The sequence below is a fragment of the Thyridium curvatum genome (assembly GCF_004353045.1).
Source record: "Thyridium curvatum strain D216 chromosome Unknown NODE_7_length_750237_cov_83.650653, whole genome shotgun sequence".
In the NCBI taxonomy this organism is placed as follows: domain Eukaryota; kingdom Fungi; phylum Ascomycota; class Sordariomycetes; order Thyridiales; family Thyridiaceae; genus Thyridium; species Thyridium curvatum.
The window spans coordinates 468705-490811 of record NW_022156762.1 but is presented as its reverse complement, the minus strand read 5'-3'; the positions used below and the strand labels follow the sequence as shown (position 1 = coordinate 490811).

Sequence of the window (22107 nt, the reverse complement as noted above, 5' to 3'; positions counted from 1 at the left end):
AAAAAAGAAGCTTGTCTCGGGACTACGTTTCTTTGATCTAGAGCCAAGGAACGAGTCTCGGGTCGTCGCAGTGGGTCAACAACACAACAGCCAGCACGGTGCACCGTTACTAGGGGACCTCGTAGCTGGAGATGTGAGCTGACTTGGGGGTCCCACTTCACTGACTGCTCGCCAGCACACTGCTGACATCCATCCATCACCCCGCCGTCTCCGCCGTGGTCGCTAATTATTGATGCCAGCCTCCTCCTCCTCTTCCTGATCTACGAACTCCTTCTTCTCCCGCGTGCCTCTTTAATATTGCTCAAAGACCTCCGTTTCTGTCTCCACCGTGCTGGCATTCGAGGGAGTCTGATCTGGCCCAGAAGCGCAAAGACAAGGGCACAAGACTACATATATTATTATTATTGAATGACTTAGGCCCTGTCCTTGAGCCTTTTAGGTGTCGCGGACAGCCAGTGTCAAGACTATCGCAAGGTTGCCGTGTTTTCGGTTGATCGGGGCTGTTCGCCGCAGGCATACTGCGCTATGGGTTTCGACAATGCCATGTGGCACCTTGACCAGGGCATCACCGGCTTCTTCGGGCAATGGAATGCTTACTCAAGCGCTCTGGTCACTCTCCTCCTCATGATTGTGTCTTACCAGATCTTCACCCGTCAAGACCCCGACACCCACCCGATGCTGCTCGCTCGCCAGGCGCAAGGCTCTCCAGTCCGCCAGGAAGGAGAGTCTCCCGTGTTCAGGTCTCATGCCGCCCCGCACGGCATGCCGCTGAATAGCGGGCTCAATGTGAAAGATGCCGGCGCCTCCAAGTGGGCTAGGGGCCGTGACGGAGACCTTCGGGATGTCTGGCGAAGGGCCATCAACGGCGCCCCGGAGGGCGAGGGACCAGCTGGCAAGGGCCGCATCCTCACGGTCCTAGGCCGCGAGAAGGTCTTGGAACACAGTCTTGGTAAGGACCGACCCTCTCCCCGCAAGCTCTGCGCACGCTCGAGGCAGACATCCGGGATCACTTGGCTAACCAGTCCTCACCTCGCTAGACGACGTCACGCGGCAAATCAACCTTGTCGGACAGCATATCATGGACCAGGGAGGTAACCGCGTTGCCATCTACCTGCCCAACTCGGTCGAACTCATGGCTACCCTCTTTGCGTGCAGCTTCTACAACCTCACAGCCATTATCCTGCCGTTCGACAAGTCCGACGATGCCGTCATCTCTATGCTCCGAAGGTCAGCCGCCGACACCGTCATTGCGGCTCCGGGATCCTTCCCCTTCGACAGTGTCGTCAAGACTTACCCCAGCCTGCGACAGCTTATCTGGGTTGTTGACGAAGGCAGCAAGCACATGGATTGGAACGAGGTCCCCAAGGGCATGGGAGGAAGCGTCAACGTCTCGACCTGGCAGGAGATTGTACAAGACCAACCTGTCGATGCCGGTCGAGAGCTTCCGCCCATCGAGAATCAGACCGAGGCTCGCGATGTCACCGTCTTTTGGCAAGGCAAGCCGGGCAACCTGGAGGAGATGGTGCGCTTCACCAGTGCCAACCTCGTGTCAGCCGTGGCCGCTCAGATCTTTGCTGTGCCCACCAACCAGCGCATGAACCCTTCGGACCTGTTCCTCCCCGCTGACTCTTTGGCCAACACCCATACCCTTGTCCTGACCCTCGCCGCAATCTACTCCAACGCCTCGGTAGCTTTCAACTCTGTGGCCGAGGGTGCCGCAGATCTCGCCCTGGCCACCCAAGGCATCGCGCCCACCATTGTAGTTGCAACGCCGAGGGCCCTCCTCAGAACCCACGCCGAAACGACTCGCCGCTTGGGCTCCTTCCTCAACTCCAAGATACACTGGCTGCAGACCCGGTCGCTGACCGAAGCCGGGGTCATGCCAGCCGCATCCTTCTTGTCGTCTCTCAACGACAGCGCCAAGCCTGCTGTAGGCACGAGCCCTGGAAAGCTACGCATCTTGTACACGGCGGAGCGCGTTGGCGCCGGGTCTCCTCCAATCTCGTCCGCCGCCCTGTCTGACTTGCGTGTCTATACTGGTGCCAGAGTCATTTACGCCCTCACTGCACCCAAGGTGGCTGGTGCAATCGCCCAGACCGGATACTATGATTACCGCGTCTCCAAGGGCAACTGCTCGCATTTCGGCCCACCACTGACAAGTACCGAGATCTTCTTGAAGGACAGGGCTGCACACAGGACGACTGATGACAAAACGGAAGGCGAGGTGCGTTTTTACATTGACCCTCTCTATGTGTCTTGCATTGCCGAAACTAACTGGGCTCAATGGCAGGTTGTGGTACGAGGTCCCTGTGTTGCCGGCAATGAGACTGCTATTGGCATGATTGGCCGGATCCTGGACGACAACACACTGGCCTACGCGTAGGCAGATTAAGACTGCTGCAAGCAGGCCAAAAGCTTGGTTGTGACTCGGAGGTGTTCATGCTTGATTTGCACCGTGGATGTCTCCAGTTGACTCGATATACCACCCCATTTCACAATGTTAGACAGTGTTTCTTTAGCTCCCAAAGTAAATAGCTTTCTGTGGACCTATCTATAGTCCAATGTAGGCAAGATTGGTCAGCCTGGGCCTTCAATTCCAACCTGAAAGAATTGATCACTCTGTGTCATATCTGTCTACCTTCCTCCTTGTTCCGAGCTTCACTTAAATTGAATATGCTGCTCCATTAGAGCTTGAGGTTGGCTGTTGGGATCGTGCGGCTGGCATCTCCAACCGCTAAAGCCCCACCAAAATCACGGAAGCTAAGCCTGAAGGGTTCAGTGCCTTGTGCATTAAAGCTCAGCTGCTCGGTGCATACCTAGGTATAGGTACTTGTACTTCCCTGCCTAGTCAGGTACCGGGGAATAATGGAGCACTCAACCTCCAGGGCTGGCCCGAGCCTTTGCTCCAAGCTATTGTGGGGTATCAAGATTGCGAGATAAGGTACGTCAGCGGCCTGACACGTTTCCCATTGCACACTATCAACTCCTCCAGCTAACTAGGAAATTCTCCTCGACGAAGTACCAAGGCAGTAACTGAGGAGTTCTAGAAATACACCTCAAAAGCTTTCTGCTCCTTTCCGCGCGACCACCACTTGTCAGAAATCGGGAGAAACGGGTAATTGCCAGAGAGGGGAGAGAGTGATTGGTGTATGCCCGCCAGTCGCTCTACCGCCACCATGGCTTTCTTCCCCCAATTGATCTCTCTGTGTGCCGCGGTCCTCTGCCTCAACCTCAGTATCGCGGGCGCCCAAGCATCCAGCTCGTCTGGTGGCGAGACCATCCTGCATGGCGAAATCGGCCGACTCAACAACCAGAGCCTTCTTTGGGGTCCCTATCGACCCAATCTTTACTTTGGCGTCCGTCCCAGACTGCCCCAGGCCTTGATGACGGGCCTCATGTGGGCAAAAGTTGACAGCTACACCGAAGTACAGAATGGTATGGCTCCCTCACTGGTGCCCCTGACATGTCGCCCGCAAAGCTTCAAAGCTGACTGAACCTATGCTGTAGCCGTTCGCTACACTTGTGAGCAGAATGAGGGCATGGCTGGCTATGGCTGGGAAGAGTTTGACACCAGGAACGGAGGCGTTCAATCTATTCACGATGCCGAGAACAACATCGACATCACGACCTCTTTCGTCAAGGTCCCCGGTGGTTCGCACGGTGGCAGCTGGGCTGCTAGGATCAAGGGCGTCCCACGCAGCGATGCTCCTGCGGATCTGAAGACCACGGTTCTGCTCTACGTCACACAAGAGGGTCTTGGAAGCGTACTGGAGGCCAGCCCTTCTTCTGAGAAGCAAGGATACGATGGCGACGTCACAATATCGGGCAACTCTCACGCCCTTGGCGACTACAAATTGGTCATCACTCGGGGTCAAGGGGAGCACCCTTCCAGCGATCACGAATTCTCTGAGCACAGGCATCTGGACAAGACTACGGTCCAGTCCTTCACCTTACCGGACGAACACCTCTGGCAAGCCAAGCCCATCGTGTTTAGGCAACTCAAAGAAACCGTGGATTATGTCATGGAGAACTACGACCCGAATCAGCCACCGCCGCCATGGCAGGTGTACCAGCTTGAAAACAAGCCCGGCGCCGGCAACGTGCAGATCATCCAAAAGGTTTTTGAAGGACCCTTCGAGTTTGACATTTTATTCTCTAGTGCATCAGCAGGAAAGGACCTCGAGAGCTCAGATCTCACCCGTGAGATCAAGACTGTATCCGAGGCATTTGGAGAGAGATTCTCGGACGTGTTCAACTTGAAGGCGCCCTTCACCGCGGAGAAATACAAGAAGTTCGCAAGGAGCATGTTCTCCAATTTGATTGGGGGCATTGGCTATTTCTACGGCCAATCCGTTGTCGATCGATCCTATGCACCAGAATACGACGAAGAAAACGAGGGTTTCTGGGAGGAAACGGCTGAGGCGCGAGCTAAGAGGCGAGAGCAGCTCGAAGGCCCGTATGAACTGTTTTCGAGCGTGCCATCCAGGCCTTTCTTTCCCCGAGGGTTCCTCTGGGACGAAGGCTTTCATCTTCTCCCAATCTCCGACTGGGACATGGACCTTACTCTCGAGATTGTCAAGAGCTGGTTCAACCTCATGGACGACGACGGATGGATCGCGAGGGAGCAGATCCTCGGAGCCGAGGCCAGGAGCAAAGTGCCGGAGGAGTTCCAGGTTCAGTATCCCCATTATGCGAACCCGCCGACCCTCTTCTTCGTTGTCGACGCTTTTCTCGCCAAGCTCCAGCAGATGAATGGAAGCATGCCCGCCGCCAAGGAGCACCTATCGCAGGGCGTCTCGCTCTCCTCTGCCCACATTGACAATCCCAATGTCGGCCTCGAGTACCTCCGAAATCTCTACCCACTCCTTCGTCGCCAGTATAACTGGTTCAGAAAGACGCAGTATGGCGATATCAAGTCGTACGACCGCGAAGCCTTCTCAACAAAAGAAGCGTACCGTTGGCGTGGACGCACTATCCAGCATGTCCTGACAAGTGGACTCGACGACTATCCTCGGCCGCAGCCTCCACACCCGGGTGAGCTGCACGTTGATCTTATGTCATGGATGGGCATGATGACCAAGTCCCTCATCAATGTTGCATCTGGACTTGGGATGCCTGAAGAGGTTGACGAGCTGACCAAGAACCTGCGCGCTATTGAGAGAAACCTGGACGATCTGCACTGGTCCGAGAAGGAAAATTGCTACTGTGATGCCACAATTGACGAATTTGAAGAGCACAGCCTGGTCTGCCATAAAGGCTATGTCTCCCTCTTCCCCTTCCTCGTTGGGCTGGTGCCGGCGGACAGCCCGAAATTAGGCAAGATCCTGGATCTCATCGGCGACGAAGAAGAGCTTTTCAGTCCCCACGGTCTCCGGAGCCTTAGCAAAAAGGATGCGCTGTACGGCACGGATGAGAACTACTGGAGGAGCCCAGTGTGGATAAACATCAATTACCTTGCCATCGTGCAGCTCCATGTAAGTCTATGGTGAACTACGCGAGCTGTGGTGTCGGGACATACTGACATCACGTTTTTCCTTTGCAGAATGTCGCCACGCAGGATGGTCCGCACAAAGCGCGGGCCAAGCAGTTGTACTCGCGACTCCGCAAGAACATTGTGGACACGGTCTACCAGAGCTGGGAGGAGACTGGCTTTGCCTGGGAGCAATACAACCCAGAGTCTGGCAAGGGCCAACGGACGCAGCACTTCACCGGCTGGACGAGCCTGGTAGTCAAGATTATGACTATGGGAGACTTGCATAACGAGCATGTCAGGGACGAACTCTAGGAGGCCACCGTGGTTGGCAAAGGCAGGATGTAATCCGTGGCCTGTATTATAGAATGTGTACCATCTAAAACAAATGCATGCCTTGTACATGTATGATTGCAGACCAAACTCCACCGCCAATTGTGCTGCTCAATCCGGAAACGCCTCAAGACACCCGTGTCAATACAATACATGAAGGTGAACAACAACACAGAACATTGAAGAAGTTTCCGTGGGTGTTGAGTATAGCATCAAAGCTGTTCAAGTACCACTATGAGTCCACAATCCGCCGCCCTGCTTGGCTACATCCTTACGAGGCACGGTCTCGATGCTCCGGCTGAGCAGCTTCCTGAGCTCAGGAGTGATGACTTTCTCGACCTTGGCGGGCGACTTGCCTGCGCTTCTGGCAGGGGAAGACACCTGTGGCCGTTGTGCATCCGTTGCTGTTGTAGAAGGAGAAGTCTCGGGCCGGCTCGGTGTATTGTCGTCACGCAACCTGGGTCCAGGAAAGTTCGGCTTCTTGTCGATGGCCTCAACGAGCTTGCGGAAGCGACGGAAGAGGGATTCGGCGCGGACCAGCGTGGATTCGAGATCAATCGTACCAGAGAGTTCGTTGACTATGAGCGAGTTAGCATCTTGTTCCCCGTGCGCCGCGAAACTCGTCCATGTTGTGAATGGGGGGGATGGGGGACATACTGTATTTGAGGACTTCGTCAAAGTGCTTGAGGTGTTCCATGATCACATCTCGATGTTTCTCCAGGATGGCCAGAGCAACAAACAGATGGAAGCTGCTGCTCAAGAAGTCCGTCCAGAGCGTCTCCCAAAGGCGCAGTACATCCATCCACTCAAACTCACGCTTGTACCAGACAAGAAGCATCCTAAAGAAGAAGAAGAAGTTGGTGCTCTCGGCGGACTGCAAGTGGGCATAGAGCTTGGGGTCCATGAACTGCACTAGGTGGTCAAGCGCGCGGAGCTGCGCTCGCATGCCGGACTGGTCACGGAGGAAGTTCCACTCCATGCGATCCATGAACCGCTGGAAGCCCCAAAAGGCGATGGCATCATCCTGTACCACGGCGTAGATCGGAGCGAGCAAGTCTGACATTCCCTGGACGTAGCCCAGCTCCTTGTTGTACTCGTTGTAGGTCAATAAAAGGTCCTTGAGCTGCTCCATGTGAACGTTTGTGCCAACCGAGGCGAAAGGAGATTCGGGGTCGGGATGCGGTATGTTCTCTCCAGCAAAGATGGGTACGTTGCGGTCCGTCCGGTGAACGTCCTTCTCTGTCGGATGGGGGAAATCGTTAGATCGTAACAGCGCCTGCACCCTGTGGCGTCACACACTTACCAATACGGCCCTTTTGTTCTCTCCACCATTCGCCTTCCTCTCCCTGCCCACCCATGTCGATCAGGCGTTCCCACCAGGCCGCTTTGAGCTTGATGTATTCATCGCGAAGGGACGCGATCTGCGCCTTCCTCTCCTCTGCCGTGCTGTACCAGTCATGCACGCCCAGCAGAAAGAGCCAGGCCTCCTTGCGTACGCCATCCTCCGGATCCAGTCCTCCATGGAATATACGCTCCTTCACCTCGTCGACAGTGACTGCGAGCCGCCCAGTCTGGGGATCAAAAAACGAGTTCCACTCCTTAAGCGTCACGGCCTTTCTTCTCTCTTCTAGCGACATGCTACTGGCTTCCAGGAGCTCGAACTCACCAACGTCGGTATCCTCGAGCTCCATGACTTCCCGCGCAGTCCAGATCCGCTGGTTTCTATCCCGCTCACTCTGCTCGGCGATCCCCATTGCCCACCTCGCCAGGTATATGCGCGCACTGTCGAACTCGTCCTGGATCGTCTGGACTTCGGGGTTGCGAAGGAACCTCTTGACTTGTGGCGGCATCCGCGGGTCATCCATAGCATTCTGCGCTGCCTGTCTCGTGAAGGTGGTGACTTTGCTGAACTTTTCCATAATGTTCCACCCAGTCTCCTTGACGAATTTCATAAAAGGGTCCATGCTGGCGTCTCTCGAGGTGCCCGGAGCGGTCGGTGGACCTGACCCGGACGTCGCGCCTCTGGTTGATGGACCCGAGCGGTCATCCTGTCGTCCGGTGGCCGAGAATGAACTCGTGGTGAGCCTGCTGCCAAAGGCTTCGGCGTCCGCCGAGCTGGGTTCGACCAGGTATATATTCGGCTCCGCCACGCTCTTCTCGATGTGCACATAGCGCTTCAACCACCGCAATACCTCGTCGCCTCCCCAGAACATCTCGCCACCTTCACCAAAGGGATCAAAGCTCTCTCGGGCCCGCTTCTTCTTCTGCAGAATAGTGGACTGGCACTCGCTGTCGTGGAAGAAGAGAGCGGGAAAGCTGTCGCCCGCGCGGGAGTTGATGACCACGGAGCCATACCACCAGCCCAGGTTCGGAGGCCGGACCAGGAGAGAATATACGGCACTGACGGGTATGGCGAAGGCATACTGGCCTACGGAACCACGGTGCGTCGTGACCGTCGGGGGTGGGGGCACGAGATACGACTGCTTTGGCGGAGAGTCGCCTTCGCACAGGTCAACTTTGACATATATGCTTGCCGAGTCGCCGAGAGACGACTCGGGCAGCCAGGCAAGGAGAAGATCGGAGGATGCGGGATGGGCGTCGGCTTTGGAAGAAGACGAGGTTGGGCGTTCGTCGGTGTTGGGCGTCTTTTGCTGCAGCAGGGCGACGTAGCCCGGGATATTGTCCTTGGCCGAGGGCGTGGGGTGGATATAGACCTATCCATGTGTATGAGTGTTAGGGCGATGACGACGAGAGGGCTGGGACCTGGCAACCAAATCCTGCGGGGCGTACCTTGCTTTTCGAGTACAACAGCTTGACCCCACGTCCGGTCTCGGTGTGGGTGATGGTGTTGTACTCTCCTTCATCATCGTCGCTCATGGCGTAGAAGCTTCCGGCTGGAGAAGTGGCTCTGTCTGGACCGCCCGCGGCGTTGTGCGATTTGGCGGGGCCCAACGTCATGATGTTTGGTCCTTACCTATATATTGCGGGGGGGGAGTGTGCGCGGGAAGGCAGGACAGGCGGCGCCGCGCTCCTCTGAGGCTGGATTGTGTTTTGAACAAGCTCCTACAGATAGAGATGGAGAGAGGGAGAGTTGCTGAGATTGGCTACATTTCTTGCGCGAGAGTCCGGAAGTCTTGAGAGATGGGTGAAAGAATCACGAGGTTGAAGGGGATGACCAGCGCAGCAGTCCACTATCTACTTATGGAGTCTAGCTATCAGTGCCTGACTTATAGGCGGAGGGACCTGGGTTGGTGACGGAGTGGTGGCGTGGTGGTGTGCGTCAACTGCGTACGACAGCGCCCAGCGTGATTAGCGCACGACGTCAGCAGGGCGCCCAGTGTGCCCAGCCCCGCCTTCGCCGGCCCCGACTGAGCGAGCTTGAATGTTCCGGGTTGCCATCATGTTCGTAGCTAGCCAAGAAAAAAAAACATCTCATGTGCTGTAGGTTCCCATCCTTGTTTTCACTTGCTCTGCACCGTAACATAGTCCCCCCTTGTAAACTTGTATTCACGGTTCCCAAATCGATACTGGTCGCCTTTCGCGCCCGGGTCACTTCTGGTCATCTCCTATTGTCTGAGCCTGGCCGGCGGTTGACTGCCGTTGTTGTATTAAGATGTATCAGAAGATAAGACAGGCTCCGGTAGCTATCAAGCAAAGCAGTAGACGGTCCGCTCTCATCTCATCCTAGGCCCGCTAGGTAACCCTCCTGGTCTCCGAGGCCCGCTTGGAAGACCTCCAGGGCGGCTGCTGCCACCTCCGGAATAGTCCGTGTCGTTACTTGCCCATGGAGAGTTTGCAGCCATGAAAGGCCGATCACCTCCGCCTCCGCCCCTGTTAGGCGGCGCTGCGTCATACATCCCACCCGGTGCGAACCGATCCTCGTAGTTGTCGGCCGCTCCTCCGCCGCTCTGGCCTCCCCGGCTACCATACGTCCCCGAGCTGCTTTGCGCCGGTGGTTGGAAAGGCCCGCCTGACTGGGGACTGGTGGTCCTGGCGCCGCCGCCGCCAAACAACCTGTTTCGTAGGCGGTCTTGGGCGGAGCCTCCGCCGCCTGCTGGCGGGGTTGTGCTGCTCTCTCGGCCATACGCATTCGCCGACTGGTAACTGCCGGCACGTTGTCCGGGTGGCGGCCGTGTTTGGTTATCGTCTCTCGGGTCGCTGTTCCTCGCGTAGGGGTTGAGCCTGCCGCCTTGTTGTTGCTGCTGCTGCATCGGGGCTCCCCTCCCCTGCCTCAGGCTTTGGGCATCCTGCCGCTGCGAGGCAGGGTTGCTGTCCCACAGCGAACTCAGACCGCCACCTCCGCCGGGCTGTGAGGCCATGCCGCCATATCGCGATCCAACCTGCGGCTGGGCGTAGACCGCCGGGGCAGGTGGTGGCGCCTTTGGGTCAGGGGGCAGCCAGCCCGGGAAGGTCCTGCCCTTCTCCGTATAGTAGGCTCTCAAGACTCGGCAGACATGAGTGTCGTCTTCAGTGTCGCCATCCGCGTCTCCAGATAGGTACGTAGAGCGGAGATTCGAGATGCGAGACGAGGTTGTGGTCAGGATGTTGGAGTACCATGAGGTCATGGCGAGCGACGTCACGGTTGGGCCAGCCCGCAGCTGTCCCCGGGATCGTATCGAGCGTTCCGACTAGTGCAGCAGCGATCCCAGTGCCGCGTGTTGAAGACGAGGATGGGCCGCCGGGGCAGTTTTGAGGGTCGGAAGTTGCCTTGCGCGGGTGATTGCGATGCAGTTGGTCGGCGAGACCGTGGCGGACGAGATAGATGTCTGGAGCTGGTCGGGAATAGATGGCAGCAGGGTTAAGAGCATTCAATGTGCGGGCTGTGAGTTTGGCAGTAAACTACAGCCCTGGAGGTACCTGTAGGTACTGCAAGATCCTTGCTGTACCTTCGTCTAGCTGGGTCCTCACAGTGGGTCGGATCCAAATGGATATTCGAATCGCGCATAAATTAGAGCCGACAACGGTAGGACGGTTAGTGGAGCATCCCTCCTTACCTACCTACGTAGGTACCTAGGGGCAATTGGCAATCGACCTGCAGATGTCGATGAGCTTCTTCAAGGTTGATGTAAAACACCAAGCAGCACCAAAGTCCCGACACTGATTGTGTCAGAACGCCCACACAACCCGGCTCTCATTGAAGCCCCAAACCCTCAAGACACATGGCCTTCTCTTATAGTGCTTCGTGCACTCGGTAATCGGTGTATAGCTACATACGGCCATTGACTCGCTCGAGGTCAATGTTTTCACATGTGTTGAGGACTGGCAAACCGGCCCAGGTCTGCACATCTCGATCCGCAGCCACAGCGTTCTGCCACAGTCTAGATTGCCATGGGACTCATCTTCCCACTTCTCGTGTAGGATTTGTCAACTCGACTTGGGCTCCTCGTGCACCGCGCTGGATTTGTGCCACGAATCCTTCGCCTCCTAAGTCTACACCCTGGTTCAGTTTTCATGATGACACCATCTACGCCTTGTCAACCGCTCCTGGCAAGGCTGCCATTGCCGTGATACGGATCTCCGGTCCTGGGTGTCTAGAGGTATGACTCTCTCCACTGTTTTGGTATCTCTGTGGGGAGTGAGTACCCAGGTAGCTTACCTCTCGTCAAGGTGTACAAAGGGCTCTGTCCCTCGAGCGCAAGCCTGAAACCCAGGCACGCCTCAGTGAGAAGGCTAGTCCATCCCTCGTCAGAGGCGGGCACTAACGTTCTGGACTCGCACGCCGTAGTCCTTTACTTTCCCGGGCCTCGTACCGTGACGGGCGAAGACGTACTCGAGCTGCATATCCACGGGGGGTCTGCCACCGTCAAAGCCGTCCTTGCCGCCATACCGCAGTGTTGTTCGGCCCAGGCCATTCGCTATGCTGAAGCTGGCGAGTTCACCAAGAGATCTTTTGCCAATGGTCGGCTAGACCTCGCGCAGGTTGAGTCCTTGAGCGACACCCTCGCTGCCGAGACCGAGCAGCAACGCCGCGCTGCGGTCCGAGGCAACTCCGGCGCGCTTGGCAGGACGTATGAGAAATGGAGAGATCTCTTGCTCCACGCTCGGGGCGAGATCGAGGCGCTCATCGATTTCTCCGAGGACCAGCATTTTGACGAATCGCCGACTCAACTTCTGGCCAATGTCACCCGCCAGGTTTGTGAGATCTTGGAGTCGATTGATCTCCACGATACGGCGAGCCAGAGGAGCGAGCTCCTGAGGAACGGCATACGAATTGCCCTTCTGGGGCCGCCCAATGCTGGGAAGAGCTCCTTGATGAACCTCATCGTCGGGCGCGAGGCGTCCATCGTTTCCGGGGAAGCTGGAACCACTCGGGACATTATCGAAGCCAGCTTGGACATCAAAGGCTATCTCTGCACCTTTGCCGACACCGCCGGGTTCAGGTCCAGAGCGACAGCAGGTGCTCTAGGTCATGGGTCGGTTGGCCCGCGCCTTGGAGCAGTCGAAGAAGAAGGCATCCGACGTGCCAAGCAGAAAGCCCTCGACTCTGATCTCATTGTTGTCCTGACCTCTATCGAGCCCGCCGATGCAGCCTGCAAATCCTATCAGATATATTACGACGAGGATACCTTGCAGTTAGCAGCTGGTGCTCCGGCCTGTCTCGTGGTGGTGAACAAGAGCGATGCAGTACAAGGAGACGAGCTCGAGGCCTTGAAATCCTCCTTCCAGACCTCAGTGCTCGACAGAACACCCGGGCTGGCCAATGTGGTTCCCCTATCGATATCATGCAAAGAGGCGGAAATTTTGGGGTCCGGCCACAAGGACCCGGGCCGCATCCACGGTCTGGTCCAGCAAATGGTCTCTCATTTTGAGCGGATGACATTGCTACCCGCCGATCAGCAGGACCTGCTGGGCGTAACTGAGAGGCAGCGGCAGCTCCTGCTGCTGTGTCGTCAACACCTCGAAGGGTTCATGGCTGTGGCCGAGAGTCCGCATGACGGGAGTGAGCCGGACATCGTCATGGCGGCGGAATACCTGCGCTATGCTGGCGACACCCTTGCACGGATCACTGGACGTGTGGATGGCGGTGATGTCGAAGAAATATTGGGCGTGATTTTCGAAAGGTATGCACGGTCTCTACAGCTCTGTCATCTTCAAGAAAGCTGAGCACTGACAAAGCAGGTTTTGTGTGGGCAAATGAGGAGTGAGAGCGAATAGAAAGTCTATTGTGAACGACGTTGTTGACTGAGACTGTGGCACCGTCGAGGGATTGCGAAATCCGTCGCGGGCGAAGAGAAATAGTGGGAAAATCTAGAATGAAAGACAAGAGTCCGGAAACCTGCAACGCCGTCTGTCTAATACAACAATGTCGACCGACGCAAAAAAGAAAGTCAAAAAATCCAGACACCGCACCAACGCCAACCTCTATATGATGCACACGATACCATGGCATACCCGTCTAATGCTGACACCTCCGCAATGCAATGACGAAACAAGCTAATAACACAGCCGGCGAAACTTGCTGCGCCGGAGAGATTGTCCCGGTCTTTGACAGCCGGGGATGCGGCTGTCGTCGAAGGGCAGGCAGAACGACTTACTCGTCGTCATCATCCTTGTCGCCCCTGTGGATGGGGTTAGTGACTGGACATGGCGGTCTCGCTGTACTTGGGAGAGCTCACTTGTTATAGCCACTGCGGCCCTGGTTCTTTGGCTTGTCATCGCCGTCAGGCTTGTTGTTGTATCCACTTCGGCCATAGTTCATCATGGCAGAGGAAGCGAAAGAGCTGGAAGTGATAGCGGCCATTGTTGTTATGCAGGACTGGTTTTGTTTTGTATTTGTGGGCGGTGAAGACGTGTCTTTTCTTGGAGTGATGGCTGGTGTAGAAAGCTAGTTGGCGTTTTGGATGTGGACTGGAGACTGAGTTGGAGAAGAGATATCTCGAGAGATGTCGATCTGATGATGTGGTGCTGGTGTTGAGAAGGATTCAATCTCCAAGGGGCAGAGCGTACTGGTCTTTTATACACGAGAGACTACGATGCCACAGCTCTACTTAAAAGCACAGATTATATATAAAAATATACAGATATATATTTACCTAGTCGACAAGCTTCATTTCCGTCCATCCCATAAGCCCTTGTCCGTCGTCTGAGCCTCCATTAGGCGACGACGGCAAGCTGTGGGTGGCAGGCGGACGATTGCGGATGACATAAGGCAGAAGGGGTTCAAGGGTCAGGTCAGGGTGGTGATGTAGCAGCCAGGCAGTACCGAGCTTCAGCCTCCAAGGTCGGCTCCACCCGGGAGAGACGACGCTTGTCGACGCTGGGAGAGGGAACGAGTGTCCTTGGGATGGACCGGGGTCAGTCCGGAGTCAGCCCGGTCGTTTCTGGGTACCTACTTTACTTTACCTTGCACTATTCACCCCCCCCTTCCGCTTGGCCTGGCCCCAAAATAAGATACTCCCCCCCCCAAATAGGGTCAAGGCAGACAGACTGCCGGTGTTACTCAGTAGAATCGTAGGTAGTCGGGAACGGACGGGGCGGGCGGACGGGGGTGACGGCGATGCTCGTGCCTTGCATGTGAAGACTGGCTGGTGTACGTGGGCGGGCGGCAGTAGGGGCGCCGAGAAACGAGATAGGGTGCAGGTATCGCGCTTACTGTGCGTTGGCGTGTGTGTCATTCTCTCTCTCTCTCTCTCTCTCTCTCTCTTTCTCTTCACTCTTTTTTTGATGCAAGTCTGGCACTAATTGGGGTTCCCGAGAGGCCGGGTGGGGAGAGATGGGACTGGGTGGGATGAATCAATCTGAATGAGCTGCTAGGATTAGATACTAGATGCGTCCCAGGACCCAGAAGATGGATGCAGTGATGCACGACCGAAGTCAGGAATGGCGATGACTCTTGGAAGATCGATCAGTTCAGATGACAACGGCGGCAAACCCGGGCTGGCGGTACCACGAGCTGGAGATGGGATTGGTCAGGCTGGACAGGCACCTGTAGAGCAGTACCTAGTTACTACTCCGCATAGTCGTATAGACCTAGGTACCTCTAGGGCTAGGTAGTTAGTTACCTCCAGGCACTGCTAGTTACCAGCTGGAGGTACCTATGCGCCAGATGAGTGACAAATGCTCTAATTTTGTTTGGGGGCTGAAAACGGGGCGTCTGACAGGGCAGGGGTAATCCAAGGTAAGCTACAGTCGGGTCTCGTCTCGTCCGTCGTCTCGTTTTGTTTCGTTTCGTTTCCTTGCACCCTCTTCACTGCAGGCCCGCAGGCCCGTCGCAAACCCGCCAGGCCAATGGGCCAACAGGGCCGGCACTGTAGGGCTGAAGAACGTCCTCCGTAAGCGCCAACCCACGCCAGAAAGGGTGTGTACAACCCCGAAAGAGGTGACAAAAACGTGCTGTTGCAACACTACCTAAGCAGTTCGTTACCCAGGACCTGCAAGCCATCCCTCTCTGTCTGTCTCTGGTCATCTTCTGTCCCCAAGTGCTGGGGGTGGTGTCGGTGTGTCATTGGCATCGTCGTCGTCCTCCTCCTCCTCCTCCTGGTCGTCGTCCGGCAAAGCCACCCTGCATCGTGGCAGTCGCAATTCTTGGGACACGCCGGCCAGTCATAAGCTGAGCCCACCCTCTCACATTCTCTCTCCTCTGCTTCGTTTCCCTCTGGAACCCACCGAACCGTCTGTCCCCAGGGCAAAGCCAAGCAAGGGCCCAGGGGGGGTGGCAGGGTGGCAGGGTGGCAGAGTCCAAGTACAGAGTACCATTGAAGGGCCTGCGTGTTGCTGACATGCGGTTCGACACCGCCAAGCGTCGCATTTCATCGTGACTGATCTGAGCTCGAGGGCCCGCCTGGATGCATCGCTTCCTGCCTGCGACTTGGTCCCGAATAGGAAAATGCTGAGTCTCGAAGCGCCAGTCATAGAGAATAGATCCAGCTACGGCAGGAGATGCCATCATGGCTGTACCTTTACACAGGCTCGGCCAAGGAGTCACAGATCAAATCTCACCGTGTTTTCTACCTACCTAGGTACTTACCTAGGTAGTTTCCACCTAGCTAGGTACCTGGCCGCGTTAGTCATCCTCTTATTAGCAGACAGTGAATACGCAGCCAAGATGACGACGGGACGGAAACAAGACCCTGCGCTCTTCGACCGTGTTCCAGGTGCGTGTTCGTTTGGCTCGGCCGGATCGCCGACCGACCGAGCGGCCAGGTGGGTAATGTTGGCGGCAGTCATCATGTGCGCAGCCCTTGCGCATCATCTCCTCTCGCCTCGTCATCCCGTTGCCCGTTTAGCTCTTCAGTAGAAAACCGCGAGACCAGGCCGGTGCGCACGGCGCCGCCGAAGGTCGCCGTAGCAAGAGTCTAGTGTCAGAGTTGAGATCTCCGGTCGCATTGGTATTACCTCATCAACGTTTCTGCTCTTGTTCTTCGTTCTTCCTCTTGCTATCCCGCCTTCTTCCGTTCTCTTTCCCTCTCTTCTCCTTTCCCCTCTCTTACCCACTATTTGCTCTCGTCGTCGTCTGCACGTCAGAACAGTCATCGGCCACCATGCATGAGGAGGCGACGACACTCACACACACGTACACACGCACACGCACACGCACACGCACACGCACACAAATGACAGATCTGATCCCGTGCCATCGTGATACGGCGTCTAAATCCGTTGCTTCCGATGCTAGATCACGGCGCACTCGTTCGACCCTGGATATTATGGACTACCAGAATCGCAGTTCCAGGTGCAGCCTTGAATCCGGTGGAAGGACCCCGACTCCCGTATATGCTGCCTGGGCCACGTACCAGCATCAACCTTGTCAGGCTCTCAAGGCGCCCCCAGGATCGCAGGTCCTACCTAGGTATATCACACACACACATATCACGCCTAAAATACACAGCTCACACAAACAAGCTCACCGAATTCTTTGCTCCGCGCTGGGCTGTCTGGCTCTTCCCTTCCAAGAAGTCGCCACTGTGCCCATATCAAATGTGAAGTCTGTAGGTGTCCAAGGCAGCAGCCACTTTGACCGAGACTGTGCCACACACGGCCGCCCTTTGACTGTTCCGCTCTTGCAGCTGGCCCCCGAAAGACGGAACCTCGTGCGCTTTAGTGACGAGGAAAGCAGGAACAAACTGCCAGTCTCAATTTCAAGCAATCTACTATTCTGCTGCGTCCTGTATCTTGGACTGACCTCGTCTTCCCTCCACCATGCTTTTGCGGATTTGCGACCAAAGGGTCCTGGGCGCTAACTCCTTCAGAAGGGCCTTTTAGGCGGGCGTGGCCGTCTTTAGCGTCGCCCCGACTTGCAAGCCAAATTTAGCTCCCCCAGCCGCTTGTCATCAGCACGCTAGAAGTGCGCTAAAAGCGCTAAAAACGAATGCCGCGGACCCCCATGGTCAAGCCACGCCGGGGGCTCGCACTGCCACAGCCTCAGCCCGAACCCGCCCGGGCTTTAAGTTAGTCATCTTGGGACAGACCCCAATTCCGGGCCCCGTGTCGAGTTCAATGCTCGTCAATATGTCTCTGTCTCTGGTCGGGTCCTTTTTGGGAGTGCAGTCGAGTATACCAACAGCCACGCTTCTAATCATTTCCTTGCTTGATGCCAGGCCAAGTTCCACCAGTGATTGGAGGCGGGCGGGGCGCTCTTTGCAGCCAACTCTAGCAATCTCATGCACGCCGCCCTCCCCCCTCTCTCCGGACTTTGGCAGCCCGGAAGTCGTTGCCCGTCCCATGTGCCGCATCGCCACAGAATGGCATCTAGGCTCTTCAATGGATATTGGCTCCGTCACGTCAAAAGGCCCCCCGCTGGAGGACGTGTGCCTCGTAGTGACCTTGCTTGAAGTCTTGCAAGTCTTTCGGCCCTTATCGGTTTTGGCCCCATGCCTGGTGGAGTGTTTCGCCCAGAGAAGCACCTCGTATGATGACCGTGAGCACCCTTCTCCTCCAACAGCTGGGGAGCGACGGGGCTCATCCATTCCGCTGCATTATTGCTCTGCTATACCTCCATTCTATTTCATCCGCATGGTGATATGGTGCTGTGGGTGATATGGCTTGACAAGAAGAAGGGCTGCACTCGTTCTCCATTGGTCGCGTGATTGGTGATGATGCAGGCTGACAGCTGCCTGTGTCACCACGTTGGCGCTTGGGCATTTGTTTGGATGGTCTGCAAGTCGGAGGCGCAAAGGCCTCCTCGTCGCGGGGGAGAAAGGCCTCAACGTGAAGAAGCAAGCAGCACAACAACCGAGAGAGAGAGGTTTGTCAAAGGGGTCCCGGCACCAGAGATCACCGAGGAAGACAGAGATCCCCATGATCTTGGTGTTGTGCTTCCAATCGCCGCCTTTGCCAAGTCTTGAAACATCTGTCTCCCGCGTGCCCCCCGAGAGCCGAGCCCGGGTACGGGCCAGAAATTGCCTTGTTGGGACTCATGGCAGCCAAGCGAGCTAACCCTGACCGGAGTGATCGTCCACATAGAGTTGTGATTAGGCTCAGTGTGGTCGGGCCTTGACTTGATTCGGGATGACCCTCACTGATAGCAACTGTCGACCGCTGACCCTTATGCAAATCCCTTCCCCTCATCATGCAACGAGCTGTTCTATCTCCGTGGCCAATCTTTGCAAGCTCCGCTCTTCAGTACCTTGCCATGCTCGCAGTCGAACCGGCTAGCGACACGTCACATCCCTGTCGGCGGGACGCCAAGTCCTGGCCGGCGAGAGGATCACAATGGCATGCCTGCCACCAACGAGAAGACGACCACCATGGTCTCTCACCGTCCAAGACCGAGGACCGCTAGTCACGTCCATCTGACCTCCCTTTCCTGAGGTACCCAAGGGGACCTGCTTCGCCGTATAAGACAGGTCGCCCGGTCTCTTGCGGACAACAGTTGTGCAAAATGCTACCATCCTCTCCCTCTCTGGATCCTGCTTTCGAGTTCTGCATCTGAATTACTTCCCTCTCCCCCTTCGGCTGCGAACATAGTATAGCATCGAGATGGTGAACCCAGCAGGCGTAGCGAATACAGATCGCAGTGCCGGCAACAACAATGCACCGCTACCCGTCCTCATAGTCGGAGCTGGTATGTATATGTATCCATTGCAGCCAGACTTTCCGCCATGTCGTCAACCCCCAAGCAGCTGAAACTATGCCACAATAGGCTCTGCCGGTCTTTCCCTTGCCCAAGGGCTGGAGAAAGTCAGTTCTCTCAGGCTTGTCGCTCCTCTCTCGTCTCCTCCTGATCCGGACACCAAAGTCTGAGCATGACATGACACAAGTAGAACGGCATTCGCACGATGGTCTTTGAGAAAGAGGCCTGCGATGCTCCTCCCGGACGCCGCACATGGGCGTTTGTCGCCGCTTGGTCCGCACCCATCCTGCAGACCCTGCTGCCAGCGCACCTCTGGGACCGCATCCACACCGCATTTTCCGACCCATCGATGCCCGTCAAGCCCCTTGACTATATTCCTCTCACCAACGGCGCCACAGGCGAGCGACTCACCGAGGTCCCTCTCTCAAATGGACATCGCTTCTTCCGCCCTCGTTTCAGGCAGCTCGTCTCCGAGGGCCTAGACATCAGGTTCGGGAAGGAGCTGGAGTCTCTCTCCTACAGGGACCAGTCGGTGGAGGCGCATTTTGCTGATGGGAGCTCCGTCGTTGGACGCCTTCTCGTCGGCGCCGATGGCTCTCGGTCTCGTGTCCGTAAGCAGCTCCTCGGCCCCGACCTTGCAGAGCTTGACCGCCTCCCTTTTGGCTCCATTTTCGTCAATGTCAAGTACCCACGGGAACAAGCCCTCCTGCTTCGCAAGCACCCCTTGTTCAGCGCCATGCTTCATCCCAACGGCAGTATCGCCCCCTTTTTCATCATCGATGCCCCCGACCCGGACCACCCGGAGGACTGGACCTTTATGATGTATATCAGCTGGGCGATGCGCGACGACGGCGAGGCAGCAGCGTACCAGGGCATGAGCAAACGCGACTTGCTCCGCACAGCCAAAGAACTCAGCAGTGTTTTCTGTGAACCGGTAAGGAGCGCCTTCGCCTGGGTCCCGGACGATGCAAATGATGTCTATTTCAGCACGATGGCCCAGTGGGATCCGCGCCCACCCCATCGATCCTGGAACAATCATGGCGGCTTGGTGACCTTGATTGGTGATGCCGCCCACCCTATGACACACCGTAAGGATGCTTCTCCTCGTGTATGCCTGTCCATCGCGTCGTGCTGACTCATTGCTTTCAACACGCAGAAAGAGGACAAGGTAAGCTCCGAGAAAACAGACAGGTGGCCCACACTTGGACTTACGTCTGGCGCAGGGCTCAACCATGCTATTGATGATGCTGGAAATCTGACCCGGCTCCTGTCTGCACCAGAGGGCCGCTCACAAGGGCAGCTGATCGACAGCTACGAGTTGGAGATGCGTGCTCGGGCCGGCAAAGAGGTGGAGCTGAGCGAGCTCAACACCAGAATGCTGCACGACTGGTCCCAGCTGATCAAGAGCCCCTTCCTGACCAATGGATTTGCCAAGCCCAAAGCAGTCGCGGCGGCTCCTCTTGCTAGGATCTGAGCTGCTGCTGCTGCTGCTGTATGGAGAGTCGACTGGTAACTGGTGTCTCGTGACACACCCAAGGGACAACTTAACGTGAATTCAGCGTGTTGTTCACAGGAGACCGAGATACACACTCTAAGATGCACTAGTTGAAGTCTACTTCTCCGTGACTCGGACGGCATGCAGTCGTATGCACCGAGGGAAGCAGCTTCTAGCGAATTAAGAATAGCAGCCAAAGTAGCTAGGAGTCAATATCATTGCGTATAGGCCGCATAGGGAATTGTGGCCTCAAGAGGAGAAGTCGATCCAGAGATTGGAGACGCAAGGGTCTTAAAGCAGCAACCTGACCAGGCTGGAGGGACCCAAGCTGTCGTAAAGATGCACATTTGAAAAAAATAACAAGAAAAAAAAGGCGATCCGGCTAAAGAAAACCCCATTCCATCCTAAGGTTTTATTGTTGCAACGCCTTAGAGGAGTAGGATATCTCATTTGAGAGCATCGGTAGGATCAAGGCAAGTCGGCACGCCAGCCTAGTCCCGGCTCTCCGACAAAGCGACCTTTAAAATCAATCCACGTCAGTATCTGTATCCGTGTGATACTCGAATTCACAAGGCACTGGGGCCGCGCCGTCACCCTGGCTGTCCGGGTCTATATCTACCAGAGCGTGGCTGGCTCGGTCTGCCCACTGGTGAAGGGCAGTCGGCGGGATGGGCTTTTCCCCTCTGAGCAGGCCCGTCATGCATTCGGCCCACTCCCATGGCTTCTCTCTGCCGCCGGGCAGAGAGTTGAAGTACTCCCAGCCAGAGACCCCGGCAAAGTTGGGATGTCGACCTACAAGAAGCGGGATGACGGTAGAGAGGGACTCCCAGGGCACATGGCCGGCGCCGTTTTCGGGATTTGTGACCATGCCAACCACCACCTTGTTGGCAGGCCAGCCCCTGGCCACAATCATCTCGTACATGAGGGGATTGCTGCAATCGCCCCAGCCGCAGTAGAACTGGGTGTTGTACCAGGCTATCTCGGAGCCGCGCATGACCTCGAGTGCCTCGTAGTCGAACCCGGACAGGTTCCTCATGGGGTCCAACAGCGCAGCGGCGACGGGAGCCAGCGTGAGGATGAAGTCTCGCCCAAAGTCGGCGCGCAGCCGATCGATGAGGCGGATGATGCCCGCGAGGCTCATGGGCTCCTCGACATCCAGGTCCAGCCCGTCCAGCCCCCGCCGCCGCACCATGTCCCGGAGGGGGACGTAGTAGCGCTCAAAGGTCAGCCTGTCCTGGTCGAGCCGCTCGTACGAGCCCTTTGCAGCTCCACCGAGCATGCCCAAGACCTTGACACCGCTAGCCTGCAGGATGCGCAACTCGGCCCACAGAGAGGTGAAGCGTTCATGGTCCGGGTGGTGGTCGTTCAGCGTCATGCCGTTCGGGTCGTCGTTCAGGTGTATAGCCCCGACGATCAGATGTGTCAGCTCTATGCCCTTGGCTGTGACGAGCGGCAGCGCCGAGATGAGCTGGCCACTTGCGTCATGATGGGTCTGGTAGTAGGTGATGATACGAGGCAAGTTGGGACGATGAATAGGTGGCATTGTCAAGAGAGACGATCTGTGGTATCTAACGTAGCTTTCCTCAGAAACGAGGAGATATATATGTAGGTACTCAAGGAAGGGAGGATGAGCCGCGCGCTGGCTCAAAGGATTGGGGGCGCCGATGATAACAGGCCGGACGCGAGCTCAAAAGAGTGTATATCGAGGAAGGAGAGGAAAAAAGAAAAGAAAACCAAAGAAATGTAAGGACTGTGAGACGGATGGCCCAACTTTTGACACGAAGTGAAGCAGACGCG

General features: G+C 56.4%; 8 protein-coding genes across 8 annotated transcripts; 4 read left to right on the top strand and 4 right to left on the bottom strand.

Annotated features, from left to right (window-relative positions):
• Positions 1-525: 525 nt before the first annotated feature.
• Positions 526-2383, top strand: E0L32_001875 (uncharacterized protein; the record flags this gene model as incomplete). The annotated part of the gene is made up of 2 exons (XM_031136002.1): positions 526-949; positions 1023-2383. The coding sequence occupies 2 exons, from the start codon at positions 526-528 to the stop codon at positions 2381-2383; spliced, it is 1785 nt and encodes a 594-aa protein (XP_030990011.1).
• A 793-nt stretch (positions 2384-3176) lies between these two features.
• E0L32_001874 (uncharacterized protein) lies at positions 3177-5785 on the top strand (the record flags this gene model as incomplete). Its single annotated transcript, XM_031136001.1, has 3 exons — positions 3177-3435; positions 3508-5474; positions 5543-5785. The coding sequence occupies 3 exons, from the start codon at positions 3177-3179 to the stop codon at positions 5783-5785; spliced, it is 2469 nt and encodes an 822-aa protein (XP_030990010.1).
• A 240-nt stretch (positions 5786-6025) lies between these two features.
• On the bottom strand, positions 6026-8761 carry E0L32_001873 (uncharacterized protein; the record flags this gene model as incomplete). The annotated part of the gene is made up of 4 exons (XM_031136000.1): positions 6026-6381; positions 6461-7042; positions 7107-8517; positions 8594-8761. The coding sequence occupies 4 exons, from the start codon at positions 8759-8761 to the stop codon at positions 6026-6028; spliced, it is 2517 nt and encodes an 838-aa protein (XP_030990009.1).
• Positions 8762-9477: 716 nt separating this feature from the next.
• E0L32_001872 (uncharacterized protein) lies at positions 9478-10368 on the bottom strand (the record flags this gene model as incomplete). Its single annotated transcript, XM_031135999.1, has 1 exon — positions 9478-10368. One exon carries the CDS (start codon positions 10366-10368, stop codon positions 9478-9480), a length of 891 nt encoding a protein of 296 aa, XP_030990008.1.
• A 763-nt stretch (positions 10369-11131) lies between these two features.
• E0L32_001871 (uncharacterized protein) lies at positions 11132-12941 on the top strand (the record flags this gene model as incomplete). Its single annotated transcript, XM_031135998.1, has 4 exons — positions 11132-11157; positions 11250-11340; positions 11411-12864; positions 12923-12941. 4 exons carry the CDS (start codon positions 11132-11134, stop codon positions 12939-12941), a joined length of 1590 nt encoding a protein of 529 aa, XP_030990007.1.
• Positions 12942-13334: 393 nt separating this feature from the next.
• On the bottom strand, positions 13335-13544 carry E0L32_001870 (uncharacterized protein; the record flags this gene model as incomplete). The annotated part of the gene is made up of 2 exons (XM_031135996.1): positions 13335-13362; positions 13420-13544. 2 exons carry the CDS (start codon positions 13542-13544, stop codon positions 13335-13337), a joined length of 153 nt encoding a protein of 50 aa, XP_030990006.1.
• A 5177-nt stretch (positions 13545-18721) lies between these two features.
• E0L32_001869 (uncharacterized protein) lies at positions 18722-20289 on the top strand (the record flags this gene model as incomplete). The annotated part of the gene is made up of 4 exons (XM_031135995.1): positions 18722-18806; positions 18885-18922; positions 19006-19923; positions 19972-20289. 4 exons carry the CDS (start codon positions 18722-18724, stop codon positions 20287-20289), a joined length of 1359 nt encoding a protein of 452 aa, XP_030990005.1.
• A 547-nt stretch (positions 20290-20836) lies between these two features.
• E0L32_001868 (uncharacterized protein) lies at positions 20837-21853 on the bottom strand (the record flags this gene model as incomplete). Its single annotated transcript, XM_031135994.1, has 1 exon — positions 20837-21853. The coding sequence occupies one exon, from the start codon at positions 21851-21853 to the stop codon at positions 20837-20839; it is 1017 nt and encodes a 338-aa protein (XP_030990004.1).
• Between the last annotated feature and the right edge of the window lie 254 nt (positions 21854-22107).